The sequence below is a fragment of the Anarrhichthys ocellatus genome, unplaced genomic scaffold (assembly GCF_004355925.1).
Source record: "Anarrhichthys ocellatus isolate YVR2014 unplaced genomic scaffold, GSC_Weel_1.0 scaffold36, whole genome shotgun sequence".
NCBI classification, from domain to species: Eukaryota; Metazoa; Chordata; class Actinopteri; order Perciformes; family Anarhichadidae; genus Anarrhichthys; species Anarrhichthys ocellatus.
In genome coordinates this window covers 3,957,461-3,974,058 of record NW_022280066.1, presented here as the reverse complement: position 1 = coordinate 3,974,058, position 16,598 = coordinate 3,957,461, and the positions used below count along the sequence as shown (strand labels likewise).

General features: G+C 42.3%; 2 protein-coding genes across 3 annotated transcripts; one reads left to right on the top strand and one right to left on the bottom strand.

Annotated features, from left to right (window-relative positions):
• Positions 1-673: 673 nt before the first annotated feature.
• On the bottom strand, positions 674-8,317 carry eif4eb (eukaryotic translation initiation factor 4eb). Of its 2 annotated transcripts, none has more exons than XM_031866695.1 (7): positions 8,257-8,317; positions 6,882-6,985; positions 3,940-4,035; positions 3,718-3,781; positions 2,267-2,380; positions 1,418-1,557; positions 674-1,333 (listed from the first exon to the last, which is right to left on the bottom strand). In XM_031866695.1, the coding sequence occupies exons 1-7, from the start codon at positions 8,272-8,274 to the stop codon at positions 1,219-1,221; spliced, it is 651 nt and encodes a 216-aa protein (XP_031722555.1). In that variant the 5' UTR covers positions 8,275-8,317; the 3' UTR covers positions 674-1,218. The 2 variants fall into 2 exon arrangements, with proteins under 2 accessions (XP_031722555.1, XP_031722556.1); XM_031866696.1 differs by lacking the exon at positions 8,257-8,317 and adding an exon at positions 7,713-8,226.
• Positions 8,318-8,369: 52 nt separating this feature from the next.
• On the top strand, positions 8,370-16,357 carry metap1 (methionyl aminopeptidase 1). Its single transcript, XM_031866693.1, has 11 exons — positions 8,370-8,531; positions 9,766-9,817; positions 9,966-10,075; positions 10,657-10,717; positions 13,112-13,203; positions 13,296-13,379; positions 13,502-13,640; positions 14,338-14,469; positions 15,178-15,321; positions 15,416-15,481; positions 15,991-16,357. Exons 1-11 carry the CDS (start codon positions 8,415-8,417, stop codon positions 16,155-16,157), a joined length of 1,164 nt encoding a protein of 387 aa, XP_031722553.1. The 5' UTR covers positions 8,370-8,414; the 3' UTR covers positions 16,158-16,357.
• Positions 16,358-16,598: the final 241 nt, after the last annotated feature.

Genomic DNA, 16,598 nt, shown 5'->3' with positions numbered 1-16,598 from the left:
TACTGGGAGGCACTTTGTGCCGTCTGCTCCAGAGAGCTGCTACAAACATACATTTTAATCGCCACCGTGTTTATCATTTAAAAAAGCATCTTACGCGATAGATCAGCTGGCCTTTAAAGGTTACTGCCTCGAGACTGCCAGAACTTCAACAAGGACCCAATGAAGCTTCGGCAGTCACTTAACGCTTCGTCAGATCAAGAAGGATCTAGTTGTAGCTGCTTCGCCCGCTGACGTGAAGAATGCCGATCCTTGAGAACGTGAGGACATTTTTCATGCCGAAGTGACATTTTTAAAGGTGGCAATGGACTGAGATGGGAAGCCGGGTTGCCCAAAGTAACCTTTTCTTTCACATTTTTTTTTTGCTGACATTTTAAGGGATCTCGGGATGATGGGGTGGAGGTGGGCAGGTTTGAATTTGGCACTTTTGCTGAGGCGAACGGTGAATCTTAAGCTACTCGGAAGCCGAAGAAGGGACTTTCCTGTTTCCCTGAGATCGATTGTGTCTCCTTTAGTACTATTCTCTACGCTCAGTGGGAATGTAGAGCATCGGTAGAAATCTATTGGATGGTCTGTTGTTAACTAAAAGTCAATACAGCAACACTGCAAGTCAAAAGTAAACCCTTTAGAACAAAGAATGTACCAAACAAAGTATTACGCAGTTAACAACTAATAATTGCAAAACCAATGTTTTAATTATATTAACACTCAAATGAATATGAGTCATGAAGTACTTTTCAAAGGGCGATTACGTGAAACAGTTCCTGGCAAAAAAAAAGAAGCAAAAAACAAAAAGGTCTAACTAATCGTATGCAGGTAAATCAAAAAATAAATTAAAAGAGTTTCATGTCATTTAGGGTTACCGCAAACCAACGGTGCTGTAGTAAATGGGAGAGAATATTTATTTATATTTATATAATATATATGTAATTCTTTTTTAAATTTTTTTTTTAGTAAAGTAGTAAAGTATGCAGCACACTAAATCACCCATCATTATTTAAACCTCTCATTGTTAGTGTTTTGGAAGATTCCTGTTCATCCGTTTGTCCATGTTAGTTTTTTTCAAGTGGTTCAAATCCTGGGCAGGTTATGGAAACTTTTGACAGTTGTTTTTCTTCCTCTTCCAGATTGCATTCCGCAGAGTCTTTGCAGCAAAGTAAACATTTGAACCAATAACAAATAAGACAAGGAAATGAAAACAGAAGGCACGTCGGGCATTTCTCAAACCACAAATTTGTTCTTGGTGGTTGAACCGCTTTTGGTAGCCGTGTCTGAGTGAGACTGGTAGCCAATAGTCATCTTCTGTGGAAGCCCCAGGCGCTCCTTGTAAACGCTCCTGTGGACGAGGGAAAGGACACCGTGAGAGGGTTGCAGAGGATCACCTGTGTTTATGAACGTGTACTGCTTTGACACGCCTCACCCTATGTGTGTTATAGCGTCCCGGTTGTCGTAGTCGGATGTCCACACGGCTATTTTATCTCCTTTCGCGCGGATGTTGACCACCGCGCCGCAGACCTGATCGCTGTAGTCGCCGAAGGCCTCTCCGACTAAGCACAGGAGCTGGTGAAGGGACGGAGGGGAAGGAAAAGCTGCCGTCATTACATGGGGATTCTACTAGAACTACAAATCGTCCACAAATATCCAAAAACCTGTGGATGTCAAAGTCCTTTATAATGTTTAAATGGCCAAACTGCCAAAGAATGCTCCTAAAACCGGGAACATTAACCGTATATTCCACATGCCGTAATAGGAAACATAGTGGCATTTTACAGAAACACTGCAACTAGTAACAAGGAGCACTGATCAATATATTTCAATTTCTGTTCAAAACTGTTCATTTCAAACTGTCCGCAGTCATTAAAACGTTTATGTTTCGAGCTTAACGTACGGCAAAACAATTAGTGAGGAAAAGGAAGTGAGTCCTATGAGCCCAGAAGGACCAGCAGTTGTCGGCAGCACTGACAGTGAAGTAAGAGCCGAGTATTGCTCGCTGGACGTCTGTATCACTGTCAGTGACCTTTACAGAGCTCACCACAACACTGTGCGGAGTGCAGACTGAGCAGCAGGCAAGCCACATTTCACTTGCTCTCATTTGACTGTGTGGTGAACCCGTATCATCTGCTCAGCATACAGACAAGGCACCAGCATATTTTTATACGTATATAGTTTTTAGATAATCATAGAAGGATGACATTCAAACTATCTCATCTCTGACTCGCTGCAGGTATGAGTAATGACGACACTGGACGGGATACAGAGCCAAACCTACAGTTTCCAGCCAGAAGCGGTCCAGGTCTTGTCTCCTCTGCTGCTTGTTGAGCGTTATCAGCCAGCGTCCGCCGCGCTTGTTCCTCTCGTCCTCCCACATCGGTTCGATACCATCCTACAGCGACGGCACAGATTGTCAGTACACGTTCCGAGCCACTGAACCAAAAACTTCCGACACAGAAATCGTGCTGAAGGTTTGCAGCTGGAATGCTAAAAGGGGTTAGCAAGGGTAGAACGTTGCATTGCTGCCCGCCTTCTGAGCGACTTTCTGACTCACGCAGCAAACTATTTTGAGAAGAAGTAAAAGTTAAATTGTATTGATGTCGATAAGGTAACGGCTCTGCAGTGGCCTAGAAGTTCACTAGTTATAAAATGCAGTCATACTTGATTATTGCTTTTCCATTTATTGTCATCACTAGGGTTGCTAAATACTGGGATTATTCAAGGTGGAAACTTTCCATGGGAATTCACAGGATTTTCTGGGAATTAATGGGAATAAATTTGAACATAAGGATTATTTGCACAGGCTGTATTCACCACAGCATATGCAGAAAGACATAATCCATTCATTTGCCAAATATAAACAATGTGAAATGTGCCATTTGAGTGAGTGAGGAAAGGTACAATGTGTGCTGTGTGCAAACCTAGGGTTTAAAGTGAACAACTCATTTGAAAAAATAAACATTTTCCAATAAAGAATAAATGGTAACAGACCCAATTAGCGTGCTCAAACAAGCTACACCTTACATGGTAACAGCTAGCTAGCACAAACTACTGGTGTGTTTCATCAAGTTATAACCGGTGTGCTTTGCTTTAGGCTACGTTTTCACTCCAGTAATGGAAAACAAAAAGATCCAAAATTCCCCAAGCTCAGCTTCCCTTGGAAATGTTCCAACCTGTTGCGACTGTAGTCATCACCTGTATCTCACGCGGTGTCATTAGCGGCTGCTAACCGCCTCCTGAACTTTAGAACACTTCTCATTGTCGATCATCACATCTGGTTAAATGAGCTCACTGTGTCTCCGGTCTACGCTGCAGTAATGATGCTGTTGTGTTGAGCTTTATTTGACTCGGTCGTTACAATCTTGTGTTTTTTTTTTATTTGTTATGAATACCCGGCACAAGATGATATTTCCTCCTTGTACTTCAAGTCTGAATGACATCAGCTGCCACATGTGTGGGCCCGGGCCTTTTGCTTAGTTTGCAAAAACATATTGTCTCATGATGTAAACGTGGACTTCCCCTTTGAAAGAAAGTTGTTTTATAGCCTTTAATTAATACGGTTCTTTTAGTTTCATTGAGTCAACATGAGACAGAGAAAACACTGTTGTCCACCAGAGAGGATATTGTCATGCAAACATTATTTTAGAGACTGATATAAACTATATTTTAATCTGTACTTGAACTACTCACCCTGTGCTTTCACTTAAATGGTAAATAAATCAAACGTACCTTGAAAAGGGAGTAATCACAGCCTGACATGAGGTTGCTTGACAATTGGATATGGTTGTAGAGTCTGAAATGCAGAGAGCACGCCATTAATAAATTAAAAAAAACAAAACATGCTGCTCGAACAGTATTTCAACAAGACTATCAGGACATTTTACTGCTTCAGACACTGCATAGAGGTATGGGAAAAATAAAAAGACTTGGGAGGGATTTACTGCTCCTTACGCCCAGAAATCTTCCACCGTGTCAAATTTAGAGATGAGTCGCAGGTTGGCCTGCCATGTTTTGCTCTTGTCGTTCTTGAAGAACCACAGGGACCATCTGTTGGGACAAAAACAGAAGAGGAATGTGCATAAATGTAACAAGCCCCTAATTAAACACGAGACGACCGAAAGAAACCGAAAGCCATTGAGCGACTTTAACACAAACCGCTCGGTATGTCATCGCTATCTTTGGTCCAATTCATTGTGAATGTGGCGTCACACCTGTTTGATGCTGAATCCTCTTACAGCTCAGCAACTGCGACAATATCGCGGCATCGTGTTGCGGTCAACATTACCATTGAATCTTTAACCTCACGATCCAAATCATATTTGTTATTGTTTGTAATTGTCTGTTCTCAACCCAAAACATTGATATTATCATCTCCATAATTCACAACATGTTTTAATCTAAAGAAAATATTCTGCTTCAATCCAGATATGTTGTTGTTCAGCTTATCCAAGCCCGCGTCTGCATTAACAGGGTGGTCAAGCAGCAATCTAACAGCACCATGCATTACATTTATACAACCACAATAACACACAATCATATTTTCCCAATTTTTCATGGGTGATGACATCGTAAAATATGACGAAAGACACTGGAAAACGTCATTCAAATGCCTCAATCAAAGCTTTGAAAGAAAAACAAAAAGGCATTGGATACAGCCCTGAGCACAACGTTAACTTCTCTTATGTAGAGCAGAGTTCTGTTGAGCCGGCGTATAGAGAAAGGAGACGCAAAGCATCACATCCATGGAAAACACACTGCAAGCTGCTTTGTAATTAAAGACTGATTAACTGGGCCCAGGGGGCGGACATGCCGCTCCACCACAAACAGATTCTAAACTATTTTAATAAATCGAATAAGTCAACGGATACTAATTGAATGCATCGTATATGCACAACAGAAGATCTAATATGACAGTTCACCATCGGCAGGCTTGAGGTTATGGCACATTTGTGGATTCCTTGTCAACCTGTTTGGTGAAATATTGGAATGTTTGATGATAGGCCATAACCTGAGGCACGTAATGAATATACAGGATGTTTATTTTCCCTCTAATGCATGCTGGGATAGCTTCATGAACCTATGACCCTATAAAGAAATCAATACAATTGATGAATGCTAATAGGCTAATGTTCTTTGACGTGCACTGGCAGAACTTATCCAAACTAATATGTTATTTAAATGGTTTATTTGTGGGAATATTTTGCCATTAGAACGCCACCGATGCATTTCAAGTCTCACAGCTGAGCTGAGAAACACTGGTGAAGTTTTTATGGCCAAACTTTTCCTCCAGCTGACTGGCTTTCTGTCGAGGTTGGTTTTTCTAGTTGACCCTTTTGGACATAAACATCCCTTTTGGAATTCAAATATGTATAAAATATTCAATTGATGCTCGTTTGTATTCAGCACAGAAGGGAGTTGGAATGTAGGACTGAGAGGAAAAGCACGGAAACAGTCTGGACGGGTCACCAGACCATCACAGACAATAAAAAGCCTCGCGGTGAGGAAATAAAGCCTACCATCCAGCAGACTGCCTTTGTGTGGAATGTGAGAGAAAACCTATTTTAACACAGAGACAGGACCACAGGCATATAATAATCAACCATCAATCTTATATAACATGTTCTTATATATCATAAAATAACTTGCTAGAACAAGCCCAGAAACTAAGAAATAATCAAAACATGATCAGTCAATTAAAATGTATTTCACATAACTAACATTTTTTGTAGAGTCAAGTTGAATATGGATTCCTCTTAATCAACTGCTCAATCCATCTGGAAAGTGGCCCGGTTTGGAATTTAAAGAAGAGCTTAATTTTTTGACGGTGCGCTGCGCCGCAGACCATTTTCGTGAATTGCTCGGCTTCCTCCCGGTGAACACAGCGGCCATTATTTTTTGCCGAGTGGTCAATTCATGTCTCGCTCTCACGTCTGTATGAGCCTCCACAGGAGTTGTGTGGAGGAAGGGTCGCTCCGTACCCGAGCTATGCTCAATTAAAGAATAATTGATTCATTAAATAAATGATTGACAGATTCATTGGTAGTAAAAGTTAATACTTTTAGCTGTAATTATGCTGTAGTGATGGCAGCGGTGTGCCTGTTGAAATGAGAAGGTGTCGATTGACACAAAGTGTGCCAAGAAGGAAATAAAATGAACATTTTATTCATTTTAAAATGTTGAAGTCGATTTCTCTCGACTTCAACTTTTGAGGCAAAATAGAGATGTTGAACATTCAGATACATTAGTACTGATTGTTCTGCGCTGCTCCCAGAGTTTGTGCACTGTTTAAACGTGAAGCTGCCACTTCATTGTAAAGATCGGTGACAGACAAGTCACATTATTGTTTGATCCTTAAGGTCCAAAAATAGTTCTGAAAGACCATGGTGATAATCTCACACAAAACGAAAATGTTTTTTTTAAACATTTTCAATTATACAAAGCTGAGAAAAGTATTCAATATTCAGTGTTGATGCCGATTGATTTTTAGTCATTCCTGTCATTGATTAACTGACAAATCGTGGAAGTTCAATAAAGTTGGCATAAAAACAGACATCCATCAACGGGTATGAAACGGTAAATGGAAATAGAGAAAATGATCAAAAAAACTTGCCTACAGACTATTCAGGCACTGAAATGGTTCCTAATATTACAAAACGAAAATTCTAAACATTTTGTTTGTTTCTTACTGCTTGCAATAGAAGTGTACAATATGGTATGTTCTGCAGACCTAAAACTTGATTCTTTGCAGTCAGAGTGAATATGTAGTACTGCTTTATAGAGAAGATCATTAGACGCTATACCCACGACATCATTTTGAAGAATTAAAACACGTGTGTTCCAACGCTTCCATCAATTTAACCCTCTCTAATACATCTTAAATTGCAGCCCCTAACCTGTTCTGGAGGGGGTGTTTGATGTAGGACTCTGGGTTCACAATCTCTAGTCCAGTCTCCTCAGCTCCATCTTCATCAGGCAGGGTTGGACTTGAGCTGGTTTCCTAAAAGGCAGTGAGGTATAGGTGAGATACATATAAGGGACGTGGGCAGTGGTTTGCTATCATTGTTATAAATATTATTATTAATAACAATAACTATCATTAATAAACATTATTCTGTAACAGTAGTATGACATCTGATCTCTGATGTAACAACTTTCCAGCTGTTGATTACAAAAGTGAACCCTTGTTTAGCGATGGAAGCTTATGGTGGTACATTTAAATACAAGTCAATATTTAGAAAGAGTCCATCTGCCAAAACAATGTTTCTAATCTCAATCGAGATCATCTCCAAAATAAAGTCGAATTATAGTAAAAAAATCCGTGACGTAAGCGTTCACCAGTGAAACCCGATATGAACATCTGGAACACATTCCACCGTGATGTGACGCCACAGTTTGGCTAACTAACTTTAACTCTATTGCCAACTTTTACCCCAGTAACGTTACGGTCACTTCGTGTGTTATGCACCGCTGTATCAACTCCCCAAATGTTTGTTTATGACACGTGAAGAACGCCACGCCATTTCCACTCATATAACCGATCTGCCACTTAAAAAAAAAAGTAACGCTAAAGTTAACTAGCTAGCTACTAGCTTAGCACAAAGTATCCGCGGTGACATGACACCTACCAGCTGGACCCGTTATTGAATTCGGCGTGCATTTCATCAATTACATGGTGTTATTTTGGGGAAAAAATACTTTTGAAACTGCCACTTTAGCTTTCTTACCATCATCTACCGTTAGTTAACTTAACTAACTAGTCAGCAAACATTGCATCGTAGAGGTCAGCAGTGAGCAACGATAACCAATTTTGACAGCTGAAATGTGTAGCTACAAAAACAACGTGGTGTTTCTATTTGATGGCTTGTATCATATGACGAATTTACTATTAGTTCACAATAGTCGTACCTGTCTTGGATAATAATTACTCAGGTGTGTACTATTGCGGTTAACCAAAGTAATAGTTCAGTGACTCGTTTTGCAATGGCTCTCTCGCGCAAAGGTGAACGGCACGTCGGTTAGCTGAAACGTCAGCTTTCAAGTTGGGAGATCTCCACGCGAGCGTTCCTCTTTTACGCTTCGGTCGTGGCACAGAAGATTGACACACTTGAAACTAGTCAAAACAAGCTAATGTGATCGTAACAACTCTCAATTTCATTTTGAAGGCACGTGTTTAAAGTTAAACACAAACTTTAAATGTGAACTCGGCCTGTAATTACAGCGAGAAGCCCCCCTAAACGTTTAGATATGTTCAGTCGTAAGAGTACTCACCGGTTCGGCGGTCGCCATCTTAAAAAACCTCTGTTGGAAAAGTTCCTGTTGATTGGGCCGAGCCATGCAACGTGACGGCCCCGCCGCGCACATGCGCAGTGTGCCGTCGCTGGCTGTGGCTGCTTCTACGCGACTCCACCCCTCCGGCAGTCGAAGGCATGGCGAGCACCGAGGCTAGAAGGGAGTGTGAGACAGAAGGCTGCAGCAAGGACGCCAAACTTCAGTGTCCCACATGTATCAAGCTCGGTATCCAAGGCTCCTATTTCTGTTCCCAGGTACTGCTGCATTTTCGGCTTGTCCAGCCTGAACGTCCGCTGTAGCCACACACACCTAGGCCTTCTGTATCACGCGGCTGCTAACTGTCAAGCTAGGTAGACATGTGTAACTGTGAGGTGCTTTGTAAACCGCTAATAACGCATTTTGATAACGTTAACGAATGCTTTTCTGGGTGTGGATTACACACATTGCAGAGGATGAATGATGCATTCAGTCATTGAAACTCATCCTATACCCGCGACTGTAGGCCGAGGGGAGAAACGTTTAAGCTAGCTAACTGATGGCTGATTAGCTAAAGTGAGTCCCGGTATCGCCCCTGCTCCAAATGGAGAAAAAAAAAGAGCCTATTGTGTGGAGCTCGTTTGCTGACAGCGTACAACAGTATGACATAATGTATATTTTGTTGGTACAAGGCATTTTAATAACGCCATAGACGGAAATGAATGATGGGGTTGTGGACGTGAAAGTGCCACAGAGGCAACGCTGCGTGACAGAGCATTTGTTGTCACGATGTTTGACCCTCTGTTCTCTCTCCTGTGAGACCAAACCCCACTCACAAATCTGTCGGTTTAAAGATGGATCTCCAAACGACAATACCTCACACTTGGATTAAGAGAAGTTGCTCTCCACTTCTTTATACAGATGCACAGCTGAGCAGCACTGACAGACCCATTGTAACTACAGCTGTCTTTCACTTAAACACGAAGAGTGTTGTGTGACAGTTGCTGCTTTTGGGGCAATTTTTCTTCTTCTTGCATACACTGCACTGGAAAAGTGTCTCTGCCAACAAAGCGTTAAACAGTAAACCACAGCAACTGCTCTCTCGACACAAGAGGCTCGGCAATGCTCTCTGACTCAAACGCTTTATAAATAGTTGGGTTGGGTGGCCCTTTAAACAGTCTTGAGGGTGCCATGGTATTTGACCCTTAGACATCTTTGCTGCGGTTGCATTTTTGGCTGCGCAACCTGACCCCTGCTTTATATATTTCCCCGTCTCTCTTTCTCCGCTCTTTTAACTGTCCGACTACATAAGACCATTGGAAGGAGCAGTACGCGGTGGAGTTATTGGTTCATTTGTGAAAATCTCAACCTTTTTTTTGGGTGCTTTCACAGTGTGCACGTAACAGTTCTTTGTTAGGGTTGAACATTAGTTAAGTGAACCATTGAGCTCAATCTGTACCTTGTCATTGCACATCCTCATTGAGGGTTTTTTGTCTGTGTTTTCTTTTCCAGGAATGTTTCAAAGGGAGCTGGGTGTCGCACAAGTTGCTGCACAAAAAAGCAAGTATGTATTACCGGTCATTGTCGGTGGCGGACTCGTTCTCAATATACGAATGAGTTGCATGTTGTTTCGATGCATGACACCTCTTGACTGTGAACTAACACGGCAGTGCCAGATGCTTCAGAATGTTCTGTGCTGTGTGTTTTGTCAGAGGAGGACAAGAACCAGAATGAATCCCAGAACTGTGTGGAGAATGACATCAACACGGACCCATGGCCCGGCTACCGCTACACGGGGAAGCTACACCCTCACTACCCACTGGTAGGTTCTCGCTGTTCATTTTAGTCAATGAAACTTGGAAAGAAGGCCTGAGTGCAGACATGCATAAGCGATGACACCCTTTTTGGTTTCCAGTTGGATGCACACAGTGGCGCCAAACAGATTTTTTTTTTTTTTGTCTCAGTTTTCCCGGTCATTAACTGCTACCGGTGGCAAACTGGGAAAGAGATCATGACCTTTATAAAACTGTTTCACCACGATGTTTTAAATGTCACCTATTCCTTTGCGACACAATTGTTAGCTGAAAGGAAATAATGTCCTCAGACAGCTTACATCAACTCCCTTAAGTAGAGCTGATGAACAGTCCCTGCTACACACCACACCGTTAAAACGATGGAAACATCCAAAACGGAGCCATATGCTGATACCTGTCGGTGCTTATTTGTTTTCAATGTGTCGGAAAACAAATTGCAACACCAACTTGCCTCCTATAAAGAATGGAGGACAGACGGAGTAACGGGGGATTATTATAACTTGTGGCTTGCATCAATTATTTCCATATCCATGTGCTGATGTCTGTGGATTACATAATGTTTCTGTCCTCCCCTCGGCTCCGGCTGTAGACTCCCATGAGGCATGTGCCCGGTGACATCCAGAGACCTGACTATGCGGATCACCCCAGAGGTACCTGTGCTTCTTTCTCAAGGAAATGTGTTTTCAGTTGATCACATTGGCTCATCCTCCACTTGGGAAAATGTTGGTATTTTTTAAAACTGCAATTTTAGTTTTTTTGTTTAAATACATAAGAAACACACTGGTATTGGATTGGTACACTGTATTGGCCGATACACAAGTTCCGTTATCGGGAGAAAGAATTGCGGGCACATACTGAGCTGCAAGCTGTCTCAGTTTATTTCGTTAGTAGACAAAGCGTTCATCCATGCGTGCGTCTTCTATCTTTTTTTTTTTTTTTTTTTTTTTTTTTTTTGCATGAATACACAGATAAGCTGATACGTGTTGCTCTGTGCTAACAGGATGGTCACACATTTGCACCCTTATTGTGTGGTTTGACAGCTTAACACAGCGGCAGAGTAAGATGTGTATTTTCGGTAGGATTCGTAGTACTAGTATCATTTCACTGGATTTAGTCGGATTCAGTATTACTATGAAATATTTTGCGTGATGTTTTTATTTTTTTAGAATTGATTTGTGAGGAGTTCTATGTACGTACATTGTGTTTTCATGCAGTTCCTCTTTTAGTATTTTAGCTGTAGTCGATGTCGGTCTGTTAAACAGCCCAATAACGCCTCGTCCTCACACGCTGAACACCGGCGGGTTGAGAGTTATTTCGGGGAAACCTAAACCGCTCTGCCGTCACACCGTTTTTGACGAGCAGCTGTTAATTATCAGACTCCTATAATTGTAACCTGGCTTATTTACCTGGTCTGTTTCTCTGGGAAAGACGTTCAGTGTGCAACCATGGCAACCGCTACATCCCTGTCGTCTGACTGCATAGATCGGTGCGCAGGTAGTCATGGTTACTGTCTCCTTTCATCCCTCCCGTGATGCCTTCTTCTCGGGGACCGACGCAGTCATTACAGCCTAATGCTTTTCAGAGTGGCGCTGTTACTGAGCTGAACTCAAATCTGGAATTTTTGTGTTTTTTAAATTTAAATAACGCATACAATTTTGGGGTTTTTACCTCAAATGAACCTGTAGGGTTGTGAGGACATGACAATGTGCACACTCTGTGATTCTCTCATCCCTTTTCTTCTTTCCTGAGCAGCTGTGTCAAAGCGTAAGTAAGTCTAATTGATTGTTGCGCTCGCACTGTCTGCTCCGCAGGTCAGGAGGAGGGCCGTGTTTCACTCCGACACACACCTGTCGAAAAGTCTGCGTTGCTAGGCAACTGTTCGTGTTCATCCAGCGATCGTCTCGTTGAGTCGATGAATTATAGATCGGCGAATTGTTGATGACTCAAGCGCTTTGAACAATATCTAGTTAAATACATGTCCTCAATGTGCTTTTCCGCCCAAGAATTCTGATCTTGTGTAATCTCTATTAAACAGTTCAACGCGTCGCTAAGATGACTGCACTGACACCAACAGTATCAGTCCTGCTCCGGCCCTTTGAGTCGGCAGTGCGAGTGTCATTATAGCCTCTGCTCAGGTGCTGCTGTAGTATCTGTGTAGGAGCAGCTAGTTAGTTGTCCATAGTACCATAGCAGAGATTTTAATTTTGGTTTAGAAATGTGGTATTGAAGCTGAGAGAATGTCATAACAAAAAGAGCGTTTGATTAGTAAACCATTGGAAAAGGGCTTTGACTTTTGATGAGGGATTTAAAAGACGGTGTCGACATCGAACGCCTCGAGCAGTCTTGAAGCGACGAGTTCCACAGAAATCAGACAAATAAAAGGCAATCCTTCACTTTTCACTGCCAAGGGACGACGGATGCAAATTAGCTTCAAGCTATAATCTGTTACAGTGCATCAGATGGTGAAAGTTCTGTTTTAAACTGTACATGGTCCTTTTTTTTTAAACAAACTCTGGACTCTGCGACTCTGGATTATTTTCATTATCAATTATTCTGCTTATTTTCTTGATTAATTGACCAATGGTTTTGTCTATAAAATGCTATTTCTAATAGCCAATTATCACCTTTATGTTATATATATATATATATATATATATATATTTTTTTTTACGATGTTGATAAAACCAAACCCGTAGTAGATCATTTTAACCCCAGTCTTTGACTCTAGACATGGCTCATGTTGAGAGTGGAAAGAGCAGGTTTTGACTACAGACGTGTATGTGTGTTTTTTTTGAAAGATGCAGTGTAACTGCAAAATGACAGAGGGGTGACGATGCTTATCCCTTCTCACGACCAAATGACTTGTCGTCAACTGTCACTTATGATGTAAAAGCAAAATCAGGAGTTTGTAAATCTGGTCCAAGTCGACGCGGCGGCTAAAAGTTGATGTACTTCCGACAACCGCTTCACAAGGTCCCGGTTGAGTCGGCTAAAAATCGAAGCGTAACTGACGCCGGGTGTCTGTCCCCGTTTCCTTCACACAGGGATCTCCGAGTCCGAGCAGTTCCTGAAGGGGACGTCACAGATCAAGATCCTTTGTCCCGAGGACATCGAAGGCATGCGGGTAGTGTGCAAGGTAATGACGCAGGCTGTCGCTGAATGTCACGATGTCGCCACAGTTTACAATTTTAGTTTTCCACCCATTTAACGTACGTGTGTCATTCGCAGCTGGCACGAGAAGTCCTGGACATCGCAGCCGAGATGGTGAAAGTGGGCGTTACGACGGAAGAAATCGACCACGCTGTACACTTGGTATGCGCCGCACTCAAACACAATATGATTGTGACTGCGTTAAGCTTTAAGGCACCTACATGACGGGGAAGGCCTCCCTCATCTTCAGTACATTTAATCCTTCCTTTGCTTTGTCTATTCAGGCCTGCACAGCCAGGAAGTGCTACCCTTCCCCTCTCAACTACTACAACTTCCCCAAATCCTGCTGCACGTCTGTCAATGAAGTCATCTGCCACGGCATCCCAGACAGAAGACTATTACAAGAAGGAGATATTCTCAACGGTATGCTCACTGCGCCACACATTACTTGATTTAGGGACCCTAGCTTTATTGTTGCATCTCTTTATTTGTTGGAATTAACCAAATTCTAGACTTTTTTGACTGTTTCATCCCCAACAAATGCACCTAAAATAGATTCTTCCTTTTCGTTTTTAAACACCCCAGTTTTCTCTATTACAAAAAAGGCTCTTGAAAGTTGAGCTAAGTTTGGATGCAGAGCAATGTTTTATTTAAGAGAGTGAAGTGGAAAAAAATAATCCTCCTCCATGACAAATGGTTGTACCAGCCTCCTGAAATGGTGTCAGTGGGAGTTCGGCCAATTTTAGTCTCTTTTATGAATATTTCTGCTAAAGCGATGTCTTCCATCCACCACTCCCCTCAGAGTGTCTGATGGAGCACTCGCCAACAACTCATCTCTCGCTGCGTGGTCCCGACAAGACAAATTGTTTCATTAACCTTTAGCAGTGGGGATTTGCCCGTCAGATCTGCTGCTCTCCATATTTCTCCGTCAGTGGGAGAAGTCCCAGTTTGCCCACTAGCAATTCCAATTTAGACACATTTAGTTTGGCCTCGCCAACGGGTTGACGTTTTGCCCAAAACGTTCAGGTTCTTCATAACGGTGCCTTTCTTTAGACACAATAGCATCTAGTGTCATGCAACACAATGGCTCTGACGCATTCACCATCTCCCTCTTGCACAGTGGACATCACAGTCTACCACAATGGTTTCCATGGGGACCTCAATGAAACCTTCTACATTGGCGAGGTGGATGAAGAGGCAAAGAAGCTGGTTCAGACCACATACGAATGCCTTATGCAGTCCATCGACTCTGGTAGGAATCTAATTTCTTTCATTTTGGCCGATGATGTTCGTTATAACCCCACCTTCACCGCTCTTTGTCTAGAGTTTTGTGCTCGCCTACCTTATTGTATGGATGATCAGCATCATATACCTTATTGTATGGATGATCAGCATCATATACCTTATTGTATGGATGATCAGCATCATATACCTTATTGTATGGATGATCAGCATCATATACCACCTTATTGTATGGATGATCAGCATCATATACCACCTTATTGTATGGATGATCAGCATCATATACCACCTTATTGTATGGATGGGCTAGTTGGGGTATAATCTGTATCAGCATTAAGAGTTACAGTACAGAAATGCTGAAGATTCATTTGAGTTAAGGAACTGTGTCGGCATTACATAGTTTGTCCACCAGAGAGCATTGACGTTTCAGAGCCAGTTGAGATTTCATTTTTATTTTTCTATTTCTGACCTGTTTCCAAGGTCAGCAATTAACTTTCTATCTCACCTTTGAAGCTAACGTGGCCGAAGTTGTAGTATTAATTCTGTAATGGGTCCTTTTCTAAAATGTATACATTTTGTATTAGAAATTTCTCCAATAAGTCATGATCAGAATTTTATTTTACTCTAATATCTGCCCCAGAATTCCAGTGTCCATCAGGCTATAAACTACAGTCACTATATCCACTGCATATAACCCTCATGCTTCCTGTTGTTACAGTGAAGCCTGGCATCCGCTACAGAGAATTAGGTAACATCATTCAGAAGCATGCTCAGGCCAATGGCTTCTCCGTGGTGCGGAGCTACTGCGGCCACGGCATCCATAGACTTTTCCACACCGCTCCCAATGTGCCACATTATGCCAGTGAGTAGTCACATGTCTGAAATCTCTTGAAAGTTTCCATCGAATTGCCGACATGCTCTCCTACAACAGCATGATTTCTATGTCCATTCACCAGAAAACAAAGCAGTTGGAGTAATGAAGCCTGGCCACGTGTTCACCATTGAGCCCATGATATGTGAAGGTGAGTGCAACTGCACTTTTGTATGAACAACAGTGATAATTAAAGGGACGATAGTAATTTCAATTAATTAAATAAGACATAATTGCCTCAATCAAACAGAAGTTGTAGCAATTATATAAAACAAATCAAAAGCGAGTAAAGCAAGGCTGGATTGTAAATACTGTATCAGTGTAAATAATTGCTGTCTATGAAAACCACATATCTGATAAGCAAGTAAAAATGTTTTCAGCTTCATCCCATTGCATTCACCAGCTAATTTAAATGGTTTATTTGCCTTAAAAGTAGGTTGTGTTCTCAACCTATAAAATATGGTGTGGTTTTGAATAATTGGTCACTGTTGTGCATAAACCTTGATTTGTTGCCTGGCTCACAAGGGGTTAATTGATGTGTAACACAAACAGGTCATTAAAGTCTTAAAAAACACTCGTAATGGGTGTCCAGTGGTGCTCGTCCCTACAGCTCTGTTTAATTGATGCTCTGTAAGCCAAAGCCGTGTGTCTCAATCTCAGGTGGCTGGCAGGACGAGACGTGGCCCGACGGCTGGACGGCGGTGACCAGAGACGGGAAGCGCTCGGCTCAGTTCGAACACACCCTGCTGGTGACGGAGACCGGCTGTGAGATCCTCACCCGCCGCATGGAGGACAACGGTCGCGCTCACTTCCTCAACCAAATGTAGGCCGGACTTGAACGCACCAAGGACTGGACTTTCCAGACACTGACACCCAGCACCTCTGGGCCCCGCACACATGCGCGCACATTCACATATATACACACACACACACACACACACCTCAAACAAGAGGCACCACCCCTTGAGCTCAGTTTAACTGCGGCTCTCATTGTTCTTTGAATTAAATATCGGTTGCTCAAATTAAATGGAAGTACTTGAATGTGTCTTATATTACACGTGGATCGCTTTATTAGTGAAAACTGTATCCTCTGAAGGAAACATGAACGTAATCATGACATTTGGTTTTGCTTAGTGGTCGGGCTCGACATCAGGCCTGTTTTCGACCTCTGGGTCGCATCACCCAGAGCTTCTTACTGGCTGGCTTGTTGTTGTCTGTGGTGTGTGTGTGTGTGTGTGTGTGTGTGTGTGTGTGTGTGTGTGTGTGTG

Excerpts from the sequence above, each read along its gene's own strand:
- metap1 (XM_031866693.1), top strand. The coding sequence starts at position 8,415 with ATGGCGAGCACCGAGGCTAGAAGGGAGTGTGAGACAGAAGGCTGCAGC. Across the intron at positions 8,532-9,765 it reads GCTCCTATTTCTGTTCCCAG|GAATGTTTCAAAGGGAGCTG; the intron begins GTACTGCTGCAT and ends TTTCTTTTCCAG. Across the intron at positions 13,204-13,295 it reads GCATGCGGGTAGTGTGCAAG|CTGGCACGAGAAGTCCTGGA; the intron begins GTAATGACGCAG and ends TGTCATTCGCAG.
- eif4eb (XM_031866695.1), bottom strand. Across the intron at positions 4,036-6,881 it reads AAACACCCCCTCCAGAACAG|ATGGTCCCTGTGGTTCTTCA; the intron begins GTTAGGGGCTGC and ends TTGTCCCAACAG. Across the intron at positions 3,782-3,939 it reads ACGGTGGAAGATTTCTGGGC|ACTCTACAACCATATCCAAT; the intron begins GTAAGGAGCAGT and ends TCTGCATTTCAG.